At 53.5% G+C, this 15,276-nt stretch overlaps 1 protein-coding gene across 3 annotated transcripts in view; it reads right to left on the minus strand.

The window, feature by feature from the left end:
* Nucleotides 1-15,276, minus strand: part of LTBP2 (latent transforming growth factor beta binding protein 2) — a 109,759-nt gene that overhangs the window by 26,990 nt on the left and 67,493 nt on the right. For all 3 annotated transcript variants that reach the window (XM_019969234.2, XM_019969233.2, XM_019969235.2), the window contains exons 9-15: nt 9,867-9,941; nt 6,245-6,367; nt 4,399-4,563; nt 3,925-4,140; nt 2,889-2,908; nt 2,397-2,436; nt 1,363-1,476 (exon numbers count right to left, since the gene is read on the minus strand). In XM_019969234.2, coding sequence (XP_019824793.2) covers nt 1,363-1,476; nt 2,397-2,436; nt 2,889-2,908; nt 3,925-4,140; nt 4,399-4,563; nt 6,245-6,367; nt 9,867-9,941 — 753 coding nt within the window. The remainder of the gene's footprint in view (nt 1-1,362; nt 1,477-2,396; nt 2,437-2,888; nt 2,909-3,924; nt 4,141-4,398; nt 4,564-6,244; nt 6,368-9,866; nt 9,942-15,276) is intronic.

A 15,276-nucleotide genomic window follows, 5' to 3' on the forward strand; every position in this document is an offset into this window, starting at 1 on the left:
CAGGAGGACCCCTAGCCAGGAGCTACATGTCCTCCCCAAGGGTTAAGGCTGGGGATGGCGAGGGGCGAAGGGACCAGGAGAAACGTTCTGGGCTGTGTGTGTGTGCGGCGTTGTGTCCTCACAAAGCTGACGCCCCAGCTCTGCCCCTGAACCCAGCTCATCTTGCCTGCTGAGTGGTGCGGGGCCTAGGACACTCCCTGGAGCAGTGCACTGAGCCCATAGAAGAGGGGTCCTGGCGGGGGACAGCGGGGACATCCCGGTTCAGGCCTAGGAAGGCCAAACTCCCAGCCCAATCACTCTCTGGACTGTTGCCCCAACCGGCAGGGTCTCTCCCTTTGCTGAAGGACATACCCCTCACCCCAAGGTGACCTCAGTCTATGAGGTTAAAAGCAGCAAGGCCCTGACGAGGGCACTCGTGGGGGTACACATGTGAGCACACACGTGGACATACACACATGTGAGCACATATACACAAGTGAGCACACAAATGTGAGCACACACGTGAGCGGACACACACGAGCACACATGTACATGTGAGCACACACGTGTGAGAACACACACGAGTACATACACATGTGAGTGCACACACACGAGCACGAGCACACACATATGTGGGCACACACACGAGCACATACACATACGTGAACACACGTGAGCACATGCACACGTGAGTGCACACACGAGCACAAGCACACACACGTGGGCACAAATGCATGAGCACACACGTGAGCACACACACACACGAGCACACACACGAGCACATACGCATATGTGAACACACATGCATACGTGAGCACACACACACACGTGAGCACACACGTGAGCAGGGAGCAGCTGTGCCAGCACCGGCCCTGCTTCTCTGGAACCAAGTCCCCAGACAAAGAGGCTTTGAGGAGGGTGCATTCCAGAGCAAGGTGGGTATGCCAGGGCTCTCCCCCGCACCACACCCCCTCACCGCGGCAGCAGCCAGAGCCGGGGACACAAGCTCCCAGGCAGCCAAACAACTTTAGACATAGAACCACTTTCTCTCCTGAAAGTCGGCCCTCCCCATGGGCGGGAGACTGCCCGCCACCAGGGCACTCAGCCAACTCGGGGTCAACAGCCTGGAAGAGTCGAGATCCTGGAGGCCCCACGGGCGCCCCTTCCTGGAGAGGGTCCCCGGGGTTCTCCTGGAAGGCGAACTCTCCCTTCTCTTTCTCCTTCCTGGCTTGACTGGTGCTCCAGACGGGACTCCTCCGGTCACTAGGGCACCCCGTGCCCTCTGTGGGATGCAGCCAGGGGTGCTGACCCCGGCAGGACTCCACTGAGCACTGTGCATCTTGGGGGAGAGCTGGAAGCACCTTGAGGGGCTGCTGCACGTACCTGAGGGCTCTGGGGTCACCAGCACATTGGTGGGAGCAGTCACTTGTGCTTCTTCCCTGGCCTCCGGGATCCCCTGTTCAGGCACTGATGGTGTTGGTGTTCCCAGGGCACCTCCTGTGGAGGGAAGAGGGGTGGGGGTGCAAGTGGGCCTTGGCCCCTGGGCTGCCCACTTTCCTACCTCCTGGACAGCATTCCCTCCAGAGATGCCAGGCAGCGCCCTTCCCTCCCCTCTGCCGTCAGTTTCCTAGAACAAGGGCTGGAGCCTGGGCAGGTCATCCCCTCTGCCTCCTAGTCTCTTGAAACTCCACTTGGCTCCAAAAAGTCAGAGACTCTAAGAGCACATCTAGTCTCACCCTCCACTTTGCAGGGGAGGAGGCGGAGGCTTGCGGGAACAGCCACTCTTCCACAGCTGCTAGCTTCTTGGAGACAAGCCGAAGCCCAGGCCTACTTCAGCTTTCTCCTTCTGCTTGCAAAACACTTTAGAGTTACAGAGCTCTGCCTCAAACACCAACATCTCACCTGCCTTAAGAGGCAGCAGGGCAGGCATTCGTGTCCACCTCACAGCAGAGGAAGCTGAAGCTGACTTCTGAACAGTGTCCTGTCCCCAGCCAGACAGCTGGGCTCTTTGGAGCTCTAATCATCTCCTGATAGGCTCTGCAAAGCTCTAACAATCTCCTGAGGGAAGGCAGGCCTGGGAGCAGGGCCCTCTGGACCTGACCTGCCCCCACTTCAGCCAGCTCTTCCTCTTTGGTTTCTTTTATTCCTCTGTGGTTCCTTTTGGTCTCAGCACCACAAAGGGCAGACCGAGTGCTGCAGCTGGGGAGGTATTCACAAGGCATAGCAGCGTCTTTCAGTGACCTTCTAACACCTTAGGTGTACAGAGCTCCCAGGAAAAGTGTTCACCTCTGACATCACCCGCAACCTCACCTGATCCGAGCCTCTGGCATCAGCTCACGTGTACTATTGCTACTCCTAGTTAAAGTCTTTCCTCCCTTCCTTTTGTTTCCTGGGCGCCACTAGGAGGAGGCACTCACCTGGGACCCAGGTGGATAGCTGGGTAACACTGGTTGTCACCTGCACAGAAACGGGAGAAGGAGTCTCACTGCCTGGAGAATCCCACGGACGGAGGAGCCTGGTGGGCTACAGTCCATAGGATCACATGACTGAAGTGACTTAGCACATAGTTCTAGACCTCATGTGCTGTGATGAAAGTCTGAGCAACAGCCAGGACTAAAGGACACGTTCCTGCTCTCTTTCTGAAGGGCTCCCCCCCACTGACCTTCTCAAATGACAGAACTTGCACTGTAGCTGCCAGAAAAACCAGAGCTGTGATTATTACTTCTTTCAGGGTACAAGTGGGTCTTGGGATCAACTCTCCCACCTTGGCTTCTCTGTTAGTAAAATCCTGCGTACACTGGATCGTTCTCCCTTCCCTCCCTCATGTGACATTGCCCTGCAGCCTCAGGGCTACCAGGTCCCGGTCTCTGCCACATTTGCCCAGCTCCTTGGTGGGATGACTCACTTACCTGGCTGGCCTGAGAGTCGCCTGGGGAGGAAAGGGGAGAGCGTGAGCTCAGGGAGGACACGTACGGCTGCCTGCTCCCGCCCCCCACGGCCAGGGCTGGTTCACTCTGTGACCTCCCTACTTTGTCCACAGCAGGCCCGGTGGCAGAGACAGCTCTGACTAGTCTTACCTGCCCCTGCCACCCTTCCAGGACTGGCCAGCCCAGATCCCAGGATCCCCGGGCTGGGGGCCTACAAGGTGGTCAGTTGGCGAGAGGACACCTCTGGCTTTCCTTGAATGCCCCTGGCGACAGGAGTCCCAGCCGCTCTGGGCCAGTCTGCACTTTTGGTCCTCACTGCAAGCCTCCCGGCCACGCAGGGTTGCTCCAGGCTCCAGGGCAAGGCAACAGTTCTGGGAAGCGGGGATTGCTCCTGGCCAGCGCCCAGTTACCACGGTGACGGGCTCTGCCTGACTGCCCTGTCGGCCTGCTCCTGGTTCGCAGAGCACTTTGTTCATCGCACAGTCCTCCCTGTTCTAACGCGCCCTTGGACTCCATGCTACCAGTAGCCCAGGTGTGCCTTCTGCATGGTTTCCCAGGGCACCTGCCAGGGCTGCCTCAAGCCCCGTATCTTTCCAGCCCCATGCCTCCTGGGCCCAAGGCAGTTGACCTGGAGCCAGTGCTCTGACTCTAAGGCCATGGGAGGGGATCTGAAGCCCCTAGATTCCCTAGGATGCCAGCACCAGCCCCAGAAGCGGTGCGGCAGGGGCAGGGGATGGAAAGGCAGGGTCAGCAGTGGTTGGGGGGTGGTGCTATGGAGCCCCTACCAGCAGCTCTCTGGGACATGGGCACCTTTTGACCCCAAAGGAGGATGCGTGGCCTTTCCATCAGGCCAGGCCATGAGAGCAGGTTCCCAAGGCCAAGCTGCGTTTCCAACTCCCTTTCCTAACGCCCCTGAGGTGGGACGCCACGGGCCCAGGGTAAACACCCCACTTCTCTCTGAGGTGCTGTAACCTGAGCGGGTGGGGAAGCCCTCAGACCTCCTCCCCAAACCAGATACCCTTGTCGGGGATGGTCTCGGCCTCCACCCAGGTGCCGGTGGCCGCCCGCAGTGGCTGCCTCTCTGCTGGCCTGGGCAGGGTCCCGTTGCGCTTCGGGCCGCGGTCCCTTGAGGGCCGGGCCAGTTCCTCCTCCTCAGCTTTCCTCATGGACAGGCGGATGTCTGAGCTCGAGTAGGTGTAGCCGTGGCCCGCAGGGCAGATCTCCCTGAAGGCCTCTGCAAGTTCAAGCGTCAGAGGACCAGCTGAGGGGGTGCTGTTCCTGCAGGAATCCAGGGTCCTCCTTTCCCTCCCTCCTGGGGGGCAAGGCAATGTGGCAGCGAAAAGGGAGAGGCCCCAGGTCAGGTTAAGGAAATGGTCAGGGAGGAGGACTCAGGGTCTCTGGCCTTAGGTTAGGTCCAGGGTAGGGGGACAGCGGCCACTGGCATGGAGGAAGCAGCTCAGTGGCTGGGGCCAAGAAGGGAACAGAGGGTTACCTGTGCCAGGCAGGGGGCATTTCTCACACAGGCTGCCCCAGGCTTTGCCCACGCGGCTGCAGCAGCATATCTGCTTGGTGATCCGCTGGGCCAAAGGCAGGGCGCAGGTGCCGGGCCCCAGCAGCCGGTAGCACAGCCCCTGCTGCATGGAGACGGCCTTGTCCGCTGCAACGGGCACAGCGGCAGGTGAGGGTGGGCGGGAGGGGGTGGGTCACTGGGTATGTCAGCAGGTGGGGGTGGGCAAGTGATGGGGGCCAGGTGAGGGTGGGCAGTTAGCTAGCGGGAGGGGAAAGGCAGAGGATGGTGCAGTGGCCAGCCACACGGGCTCAGATCGGCCAGGCCTGTGTCTCGGTCTAGAAGTTGGGGCCCTGAAAGTGCCCACAGAACACAAGGAAGAGTGGCTGCAGGGATGCTTCAGCCCCTCCTCAGGTTATCTGTTTGAGGGGCCTGGACGCCCAGCCTCACATGGGAGAACTGAGAGCAGGGAAGGGGATGTGCTTGCTTGTCTCAGATTCTCAGTCCATGGTGTTGTCAAAAGCCATCCTGGGGGGCCCACGTGGGAGCAGTGTGCCCTGAGGGCCACAGGGTCTCCCTAGGCAGATGAGTCAAGGTGAGAACCACCGGACTGATGGGGAGCTTTGAGGACAGGGGCCCTGGCTTGGCCATCTTCACAGCCCAGGCAACTGGGGTAGTGTCTGGTTCATGCGGGTGCTCAGTCAATGCTCGCTGATGGACAGATGGAGGGCTAGATCCATGAATCAAAATCCCGTGGACTGCAGTGAACGTGAGCCACACTGGGCTTAGAGAATAACAGCCGGGGCCATCTCTGCCTCCCTGCCTGGAGGATCTCTTTCCAGCATTAATAAATTAGTGACCGTGAACTCTTCCTGACATGTTCTCCCCACTCTGTATCCCCTCATCCTTTGCTGTCTCCTCTTACTATCGCCTCTGGGGACACTGGGGACGCTGGATCCAGTCTCTCCCTTGCAAGGGTGCTCCCTCTTGTGAGAGTGGTGCTCGAGTCAGTTGTCTTGTGGTCTCGCAGACCCAGGACTTGGCAGTTCACAGACTGAGGGCTTGGCCGGCCGCAGGGAGCTTTGTTGAGCCTTGGGGTGGCCGACCTGAGCTGAGTTGCTACTTTGCAGAGTCCAGTTGAGACTGGTTTTATTCAGTCCTGGTCAGGCCTCCCTGGTCTGGGCTGTGATGTCAGTTCTGCCATGGGGAGTGGCAAACGGGGGTGGGAGGTGGAGGGGGGTGGGGGCCGTGGGCAGGCGACTGCTAGCCTGGGCCTCTCCCAGCTGGAAACCACAGAGGTCCCTGGAAACAGCTGCCTGAGTGTACACACAAGCACACACACAGACACGATGCTGAGATGACTAGTGACATGTCTGTGCTCACGGACACAGAGCACGTCCAGACACGGGGACCACGGGATTTATGGAAAGGCCCTGGGGATGGCAGGCTCTTTAAGAAAGGTCTGCAGCGAAGCGCCCAGGCAGCTGGGCTCAGGCGCTGCAAGAGGCAGCCGCAGCTCAGTGAGATATCACAGCAACGCACATCCCCCCAGAGCAGATGAGGCAACAGATGGGACAGCAATGATGAGAGAGAAACAGAGGAGGTAGAAAATCCCAAACTGCAAAGCCTTCAAAGAAATGCCTGAAGCCAAAAGAGAAGCAGTGACTGTCTCCATCCCAGTAGGATGAAGCAGAGGGGGTTTGTTGGGGCCCAGTCCTAGGTGGAGAGGCAGCCTGGGGTCTAGAGGCATCTTTGCTCTCAGCTGGCCTGTGGACCCCCAGAGTCCCATCTCGCCCCCCAGTACCCCACCCTGGCCCCTCCCTGCACTCACACACACAGCGGCTCCTGGACGGATCCAGCAGGAGGCCGGGTCTGCAGGTACACAGGTAGCTGCCCCTCGTGTTCACACACTCCGAGTCCTCGCACAGGCCCAGCGTCAGGCACTCATTGACATCTGTGGGGAGCAGGGAGATGACCAGGGACCCCCCCCACCACCCATTCAGAGAAACCCAGGCAGAGCTCTGCTACGATTCTCCAAGTAGAAGAACAGCAATAAGAGCTGTTTACTCAGTGTGATCCCTCTCGCTGGGCCTCAATTTCTCATTTGTAAAGTGGGGATAATAGTAGTAACCACCATGCAGTCCCATTAGGGGGATAAAATTAGATAAACATTGCAAATCACTGGGTCCAGGAACTGGTGATTATGGTCATAATGTTAATGTTAGTGTTCACTGAGTGCCTAGCATGCCAGGGACCACACCAGCTGGTTTGCATATGATGTGTGTGTGTGTGTGTGTGTGTGGGTACGTGCTCAGTCGATCAGTTGTGTCTGGCTTTTTGTGACCCCATGGATTGGAACCCACCAGGCTCCTCTGTCCCTGGGATTCTCCAGGCAAGAATACTGGAGTGGGTTGCCATTTCCTACTCCAGGGGATCTTGCGGACCCAAGGATCAAACCCGCGTCTCCTGCACTGGCAGGCAGATTCTTTACTACTTTGCCATCTGGGAAGCCCTTGCATATGATATATTATTTACTTCTCACAATTTTATCAAGTAGGTCCACATGGCCTCATTTTACAAGTGAGGAAATTGAGGCTCCAGGAGTGACTTGCCCAAAGTCACTCAGCTAGTAAGTGGCATCCTGGGAAGTAAAAAGGAGCAGATAAAGGGAGAGGTGGCTTGGAGGGTGGAGAATGGTGCCCAGTGCCTCCTATTCAGTCTTCCTGGACAGACCCCGAAGCATCTCTGCTGGACCCAAGATCCAAGGGTCGTGTCCATAGTGAGAAGCTGCAGGATGGGAGGCCTCAGCAAGGAAGATGAGGTGAGAGGCTGGAGGTAGGCACTGGGAGGAGGGCAGGGGAAATCCCAACCCTCACACTCCAAGATGTCAGAAGCCCTCCTGGCGATGGCACCTTTGTTGACGATGGTGAACATGGATGATCTGTGATGGGCACCCAGCTCTGGGACCTGCAGGTAACACTTGGCAGCCCAGAGCCACCTGCTTGCCCACAGGCTTTTGGGGGAGTAGGCACTGGGCACAGGAATAAAGATGTTGAAAGATGACCCAGCTTGGGCACCAAGGGGAGCTACTCCTTGCTGGATGTTCTATTGGGGGAGGGAGAGATAAGAAGGGAACCGATCCGTTTGCCTCCAGATTGTGGACAGAGTGACATCTAAACACAAATCTGAGTTGCCTCCCGTCTGCTTGAAAAGCTTCTGGGCTCCCCATCACCTCCTAGAGGGAGCCTCTAAACTCTCACCTGGTATCCAAGGCTCTCCACCATTTTCCAAAAGCCTGTGGCTGAATCGGTGGCTCTGATAAGACCCTGGGATGCCTGTGTAATCTCCTGTGGATACACTGGCGGTACTCCAGCTAGCCCAAACTGCTTCTTGGCTCATGCTGGTCCCTCAGCCTAGAATCCCCATGTCCCTTTTTAGTTGGCCAAGCCTACTCTACTTCCCAGGTGGCGCTAGTAGTAAAGAATCTGCCTGCCAATGCAGGAGACCCAAGAGATGCAGGTTCGATCCCTGGGTCAGGCAGATCCACTGAAGGAGGAAATGGCAATCCACTCCAGTATTCTTGCTTGGAGAATCCCATGGACAGAGAAACCTGGCGAGCTACTGTTCACCGGATTGCAAAGAGTCAGACACGACTGAAGTGATTTAGCACACAGCAGAGCACACTCGTTTTTAAAGTCTAGGTCAGATATCACCGCATTGCAGGCAGTTTCTTTACCAGCTGAGCTACAAGGGAAGCCCAAGAATACTGGAGTGGGTAGCCTATCCTTTCTCCAGAGGATCTTCCCGACCTAGGAATCAAATCAAATCTCCTGCATTGCAGGCAGATTCTTTACCAAGTGAGCCATCAGGGAAGCCCAGTATCACCTGGAGCCTTCCCTGATCTTCCAGTCTGGAAAGGATGCCAAAGCACCCAGTGCCTCGTCCTCTCGAGAGCACTTCTCTCATTGTGTGAAGTTGTTACGGCATCTGCCTTCACCTGGGACAGCGGCTGTGTCTCGTCCATCACTGTGAACTAAGACCTAGAGCAATGCATGCAGCTTATAGCAACACCCCCAGATTAGCCTGTAGCTTATAGCAATACCCCCAGATTAGCCTGCGGAAGTAGGCGACAAGGATGGAGACAATAGGGACGGTTCCTACAGGTGCAGAGATTCGGGGTCGCATCCCAGACAGGGAGATTGCAGCCACAGACATGGGTAGGAGGAGGTTTTAGGGGCAGGGTCTCCTGGGGAGGGCCCCTCGGCAGCTCAGCGGAAGGAAGGTGGAGAGCCCATCTGAGATCCTGGGAATCCCTTTAATCCTGCAGACCGGGAGACCTGCCAGGCAGAGAGGCCACTGGGGATGGTTTAGATACGAGCAGCCCCACTGCATTCTCTAAGGGCAAAAATACTAACTTCTCTGCACACCCACTGGCCATGAGGTCCTTGCTTCATTGCCTCTGAAGAAGGCAGATCTTCCGGGCTGGGCTGGAACAGAGGCCTCTCCTTTTGCCTGGTCCAGGCACCAGTTCTTATCCATGGGCTGGAAATCCCCATAGGCAGAGATAGCCCAGATTCCTCTCTCCTGAAGAACCCTCCAAGGGAGGGGATCTAGGAGGCCATCTGTCTCCTGCCTCTAATCTGGGTTCACCCAAAGCAAACCATACAGACAGCGATTTATCCAGTTCCCCAAAGGGCATCTGTCTCAACCCCAGGAGCCTCCCAGGGTTGGCAGGCCCAGCTCACATCATACCTCTTGCCAGGTCCACCGCCAACAAGGGTTCCCTGCTCAGAGCCATGGCTGAGCGCCCCCCTTCCCATTCTTTGGTCCTGAGGTGTCCCTGGGCCTTGTCCCTCTGGGAGGGTCTCTAATGCAGAGCATCCAGGCCTCACTGGCTTCACAGAGCCTGCCAGCCAGGCCAGCCCGGCCCGGGGACTGTGCTTCAGGGTCTCTTTCCCCTGGCCCCAACTCTGCCTGTGCCTGCCCCACTCCAGGAAGGAGGCCTGAGAAGCTGAGGGGCTTTGCTGGGAAAAGTCCACAGAGATCCCGTCTTTGCAGACTGACTTGATCTCCCACCCCAGAGTCCAAAGTCCTCCTGTTCCAGGGAGAGCAGCCCAGGAGGGGAGTGGATATGCGGGGAGAGCACCCTGAGTTGCTGCACCACACAGCTCTAGATCTGGGTGGGGGTCGGGGGAGAAGTGGCGGAGGGGACAGTTTGGCTCCCAGGCCCCGCTCAGCTTGCACCATCATTACCCTCTGACTTCCTTAGGCCCTGGAGCTGGCAGCCACCGCCCCCCCCAACCCCCCTGGCCCAAGCTGGGGCTTACTGGCCCAGCGAAGATCACTCAGACAGCGGCAGCCGCTACGTCTGTCACAGGGGAGCGGCTCTCTGCATTATCGTACCTCTGTCATCTCGGCTCCCCAAGCCCAGCCCTGGGCCTGGTCATCCTTACCTTCGCAGTGAGTGAGATTCAGTCTCTTGTACCCCTGGGGACACTCCAGCTGGCCATTTTCAATCACCGGGGAGGCTAAGGAGTGAAGATACAGACAGGTCTCAGTGGAGGGCCCTTGGGCTCCTCTGTCACCCATGCTGGGAAGTGGGGCGCAGTCTGGATGTCCAGCCCACCCTGCAGCTATGAGGCCTCAGCCCCCCAAGCCATCGCCCTGGGCAGCTGTGCCTCCTTGGCCAAAATCCTCTCCCTGGCTCTCACCAGGCTACTCTCAGTGCACCTTGCTACAACTAAAAATGATACTAAGTGACTATATATCTTGTATATAGTTATAATATTAGATACAGTTTATATTATATGATATCAATGTTGTAAAACATGTGATTGAACAAGTTTTATTCAATTTTTACTTTCTGTTTGTGAAGTAATTATAGAGTTGCAGGAAGTTGCAAAAGATAGTACAGAGGTCCTGTGTGCTCATCACCCACCTTCTCCTAATGGCTGCATCTTACACAACTAGTTATTTTGTTAGTGTTTAAACATCTGGATATGACAATTCACAGTCGGGTTCTAAGTTCGGTTTCTTTTGATGTTTAATTTTAATGCTGCCATAAACAGCATTATCTGAGACAAAGAATCTCAGACAGAGATGGAAGATGCTCACTGCTGGTTGTGCTTATAAAACAATGATATTCATTCATTCACACTCACCAACTGTGTGATGCAATTTCAACCATGTTGACATTTGGTTAGTAGAGTTTCATGTTCCCTAAGGTCAGTTAGTTACGCTGACAAATTCAAAAAAGTTAGAAAACCTGTTCTCAAGTTTTTCAGGTATGCAAATGAGTGGATTTACAGCAACAAATCACACGATGATGGGATTGTTTCCAACATCCATTTTCAAAAGGCTCTCTCCCACCACGACTTGCTTGGAAAGCATCCCTGCTTGAAGATTATAGTGAACAAAACTGGGCAGCAGTCTGAGTCCAGATGGACCAACCAGGCAATAACTCTCAGTACTTTGGTGCTGATAACTCCTATCTTGATTTCACAACATTCCCCTTTACTTTAAAGAGAGAGAGAAAAGAAGTGTGCATTAAAAAAACACAACTGACATCTAATAGGAACAGAGAAAACATCTCCACTACCTTGGAGGGACAGATTTATATGTCAACCTCCAAAGAAGTCCTTTGAAGATGTGTTTATTTAAATATTTTTTTTCTTCAAAAGCACTAGCAGATGGAATACTGCTGACAGCTACCTGTCATCAAAGGTAAAGGCAACAAATGTGGAGCATCTATCTTTTTGTTTAAAAAAAAAACAAAGAAGAACTCATGTTTCAGTTTGATAATTTCCTTGTCAAGTTGTAGCCACTAATTCTGAAGGGTACAGGGATTCTACAGATACTGTTGCAACACGAAGTTCTGTAAAGATACCATAATACTTTTAATGTCTTGTTTTATAAAGTTAACAGTGTGATGATTTCCTGTGGCAACGTATCTTCTCCTAGCTCTGACTCCTTTGTGGCAATAGCTTGCCTATGAAGGTTCTGGTGAGGGGACATTACAAACAGTCTTCTTCAGCTCCATTACCTTGCTGGTCCTAACATCAACTGAGATTATAGAGTTATTGGGTAAATCTTATCTTTATTCAAGAAGTCATATATTGTTGAGAATATAGTTCTTCTATCTTCCATATAGATTCAGCCTTTAGTGGCTTACACAATAGATAGTTCTTCATATATTTATTGTTGAAATAGATTCTTGCAAGTACCAAGAGAGGCATTAGGAATACCTATTCAGTTCAGTTCAGTCACTCAGTCGTGTCCAACTCTTTGCACACCATGAATCACAGCACGCCAGGCCTCCCTGTCCATCACCAACTCCCGGAGTTCATTCAAACTCATGTCCATCGAGTTGGTGATGCCATCCAGCCATCTCATCCTCTGTCATCCCCTTCTCCTCCTGCCCCCAATCCCTCCCAGCATCAGGGTCTTTTCCAATGAGTCAACTCTTCGCATGAGGTGGCCAAAGTACTGGAGTTTCAGCTTCAGCATCAGTCCTTCCAATGAACACCCAGGACTGATCTCCTTTAGGATGGACTGGTTGGATCTCCTTGCAGTCCAAGATACCTTCATCCAATTGTACAGCAAAGTATGCACTCACTTGTTATTTTTGTTTTTGTTTTTGGTATGTGGGATCTTAGTTTCCTGACCAGGGATCAAACCCATGCCCCTGCACTGAGAGCTCAAAGTTGCAACCACTGGACTACCAGAGAAGTCCTCTGGTGTTTTAAAATGTTTTTTCTAATCAAGATAGATTTTAGTTCATCATTAGCTGTTATCTCTGGGCACATTACACACTGAAGGTGGGGTTTGGTATTAATGATGCTAGATATAAGCTGTATTTTCGTATAGCCTTCTTGATCATCTGACTCCTGGGGTCCATTTTGGGTCCCATGTGAGAGGCCGTTGTTACTTTTACCTTGGAATATAGCTAATGACCTGTCAGAGGAGAATCGTTAGCCTTGCATTTTTAAATGATTGCAGTTATTCGTATTATTTTAAATCCTGTTTCTTTGCAAGAATGTTTTAGAGTCACTTCTCCATTTGGTGAGTGTTGCTTTAGTTAACAGCAGACCACCTAACTGAAAAAACCCACAAGCAGAACACTGTCGTGCGGTCCGTGTTGTGATACGGAAGACAAACATGAAGAGGCGCTGTGTTTCCCTGGAAGGCTCACTCTCACCTGAGGATGCTTGGAACTGCCTGATACAGAGATCAAGTGAAGCCATAAATTAGTAAAACTTCACTTTTTTTGGGGGGGGGGTCAAAGGATTGTAAATTGAAGTTGTAATATATATCAGTTCAGTTCAGTCGCTCAGTCGTGTCCGACTCTTTGCGACCCCATGAATCGTAGCGCCAGGCCTCCCTGTCCATCACCAACTACATATGTATACATATTTATACATATTTTCCGCAAACGGTCTTCCCCAGGGTTTGCATGTCGTCATCCACATGGGGGAAAACAGCCTAAAAGGCCGCAGTGCAGAGATAAGCAAGGGATCTGGAAACGCTGCTGACATTGAGAAGATGGATGGGGGTGAGGCTGGGAAATGTGTCTGGCCTGGCGCCTGGTGGCAAGAACTTAGGACAGGGAGGAGGAAAAGCACAAGGGGAAGTTGTTTGGGGAAACTCAAAAAGCAAGCTGATTTATAAGGAGCAGAAGGTGGGAAGGAATGGCGCGAGGTGGATGCCAGGGGACCGGGAACATCTGGACGGCGCGTCGGAGGCTGGAGCCCTTGGGCGCATATGGTCCCGTCTCTCACAATAACCCCGCGAGGCAGGGGTCATTATCCCCAGTTAACAAATTAGGAAGGACGGTGACTCTCAGAAGGGGCTGAGTCAGGGTTGCAACCAAGCTTCTGGCTGTGAAGGGTGCTTCCCCCACCCCGAGAGGAGGAAGCGGGGAGCCGGGAGGCCAGGGCAGTAAGCTGGTGCCCCGAGGGAGAAATTAGGCAGAACTTTAACAAAGGATTGTAAATTGAAGTTGAAATACGTATGCTATGCTATGCTAAGTCACTTCAGTTGTGTCCGACTGTGCGATCCCATAGACGGCAGCCCACCAGGCTCCCCCGTCCCTGGGATTCTCCAGGCAAGAACGCTGGAGTGGGTTGCCATTTCCTTCTCCAATGCATGAAAGTGAAAAGTGAAAGTGAAGTCACTCAGTCATGTCAGACTCTAGCGACCCCATGGATTGCAGCCTAACAGGCTCCTCCGTCCACGGGATTTTCCAAGCAAGAGTACTGGAGTAGGGTGCCATTGCCTTCTCCGAATACGTATATACATATGTATACATATATGCCACAAACTTTTTGCTTCTTTAACAAACAGGAGAGGGGTGGTGGAGAGCTGGGCTCAGAGGAAGGGTGGACCCAGCCATGGCACCCGCAGGAAACCCTGTACCCTGTGAACCAGGGAACATGTGAACTGAGAGCAGCTGGGCTCTCTCGTGAGTCTGGAAACACATGCTTTTCCTGTAAAGCGCCTTCCTCCCGAGAGGACTCTGCCCTCTCACTGGCCTGAAGAGAAACCGTTGATTGGACAACACTTGGCAGGGGCAGGCTTCTAGAAAGAAATGCCGAAGCCAGTGTTCCTGGTGAAATGCCCACTTTAGCAGGACCCTCAGCGCCTCTCCTCACACCTCACAGAGGCCAAGTCATCTATAAGGGGCTCCTTCCTAGCTTCTGTAAGGACAAGTACAGCACCCGATCCAGAAAAATCTGCTTATATCTCTTTGAGGGAAAGAAAACCAAAGTTCAGATGACCATGTGGAAGGGAGAGACCCTGGCTTAGGATGAGAACTCAGCACCCATCCACAGCTCTGGGTGAGATTTTGGCATTGATGGGATAGAGCGGGTATCACCAGGCACATCTCTCAAGTGCTCCCAACGCACATAGGCCTTCCCTCATCATAGTGATTAAATGTGCTGTGGCTGCCTCTTTGCTTGTCCATCTCCCCTGATAAACTGTAAGCTCTTTATAAAGCTCCCCTGACAAAGTGTAAACTCTGTGAGGACAGGAACCTTACCTTCACGGTCATTGCTATGTCTCTGGAAACACGCCCAGCACATGGAACAATACAGGCACTCAGTCAAAATGGAATGAATAATACAGTAGCAAGCATTAAAAAGGCTTGTGGGCTTCCCTGGAAGCTCAGCTGGTAAAGAATCTGCGTGCAATGCAGGATACCTGGTTTAATTCCTGGGTCGGGAAGATCCCCTGGAGAAGGGATAGGCTACCCACTCCAGTAGTCTTGGGCTTCCCTGGTGGCTCAGTCGGTAAAGAAACCGCCTACAATGTGGGAGACCTGGGTTTGACCCCTGAGTTGGGACGATCCCCTGGAGGAGGGCATGGCAACCCACTCCAGGATTCTTGACTGGAGAATCCCCATGGACAGAGGAGCCTGGTGGACTACAGCCCATGGGGTTGCAAAGAGTTGGACATGACTGACACAGCACAGCAAAATATCTTGTACTATGGGCTAGGCCCTTTTATAAAGGCTTTACAGGTAATAACTTATTTAATCCTCATAACAGCCCTTGGAGATACTAATCTTATCCCCAACGCCCAGATGAGCAAACTGAGGCATAAAGAGGTTAAGACACATGTCCAAGGTCACCCAGCTGGCGAATGGAACTGGGATTATGAATCTGCCTCCAGAAGACAAATTCTGAACCATCCCTCTACTAACTACAAATGAATGAATGAATTCATGAATTCATGACAAGCCTTAGGAGTTGTCTAGGACAAGAATTCCTAGGGTCCAGAGGCCATAGGGTGATACCTGCCCAGAAGGAGACGTATCACTCTTCCTGGGACCTCCTCCTCTTTAAGAACAAGGGATCAAGAGAG

This window comes from Bos indicus, chromosome 10, assembly GCF_029378745.1.
Source record: "Bos indicus isolate NIAB-ARS_2022 breed Sahiwal x Tharparkar chromosome 10, NIAB-ARS_B.indTharparkar_mat_pri_1.0, whole genome shotgun sequence".
Classification (NCBI taxonomy): domain Eukaryota; kingdom Metazoa; phylum Chordata; class Mammalia; order Artiodactyla; family Bovidae; genus Bos; species Bos indicus.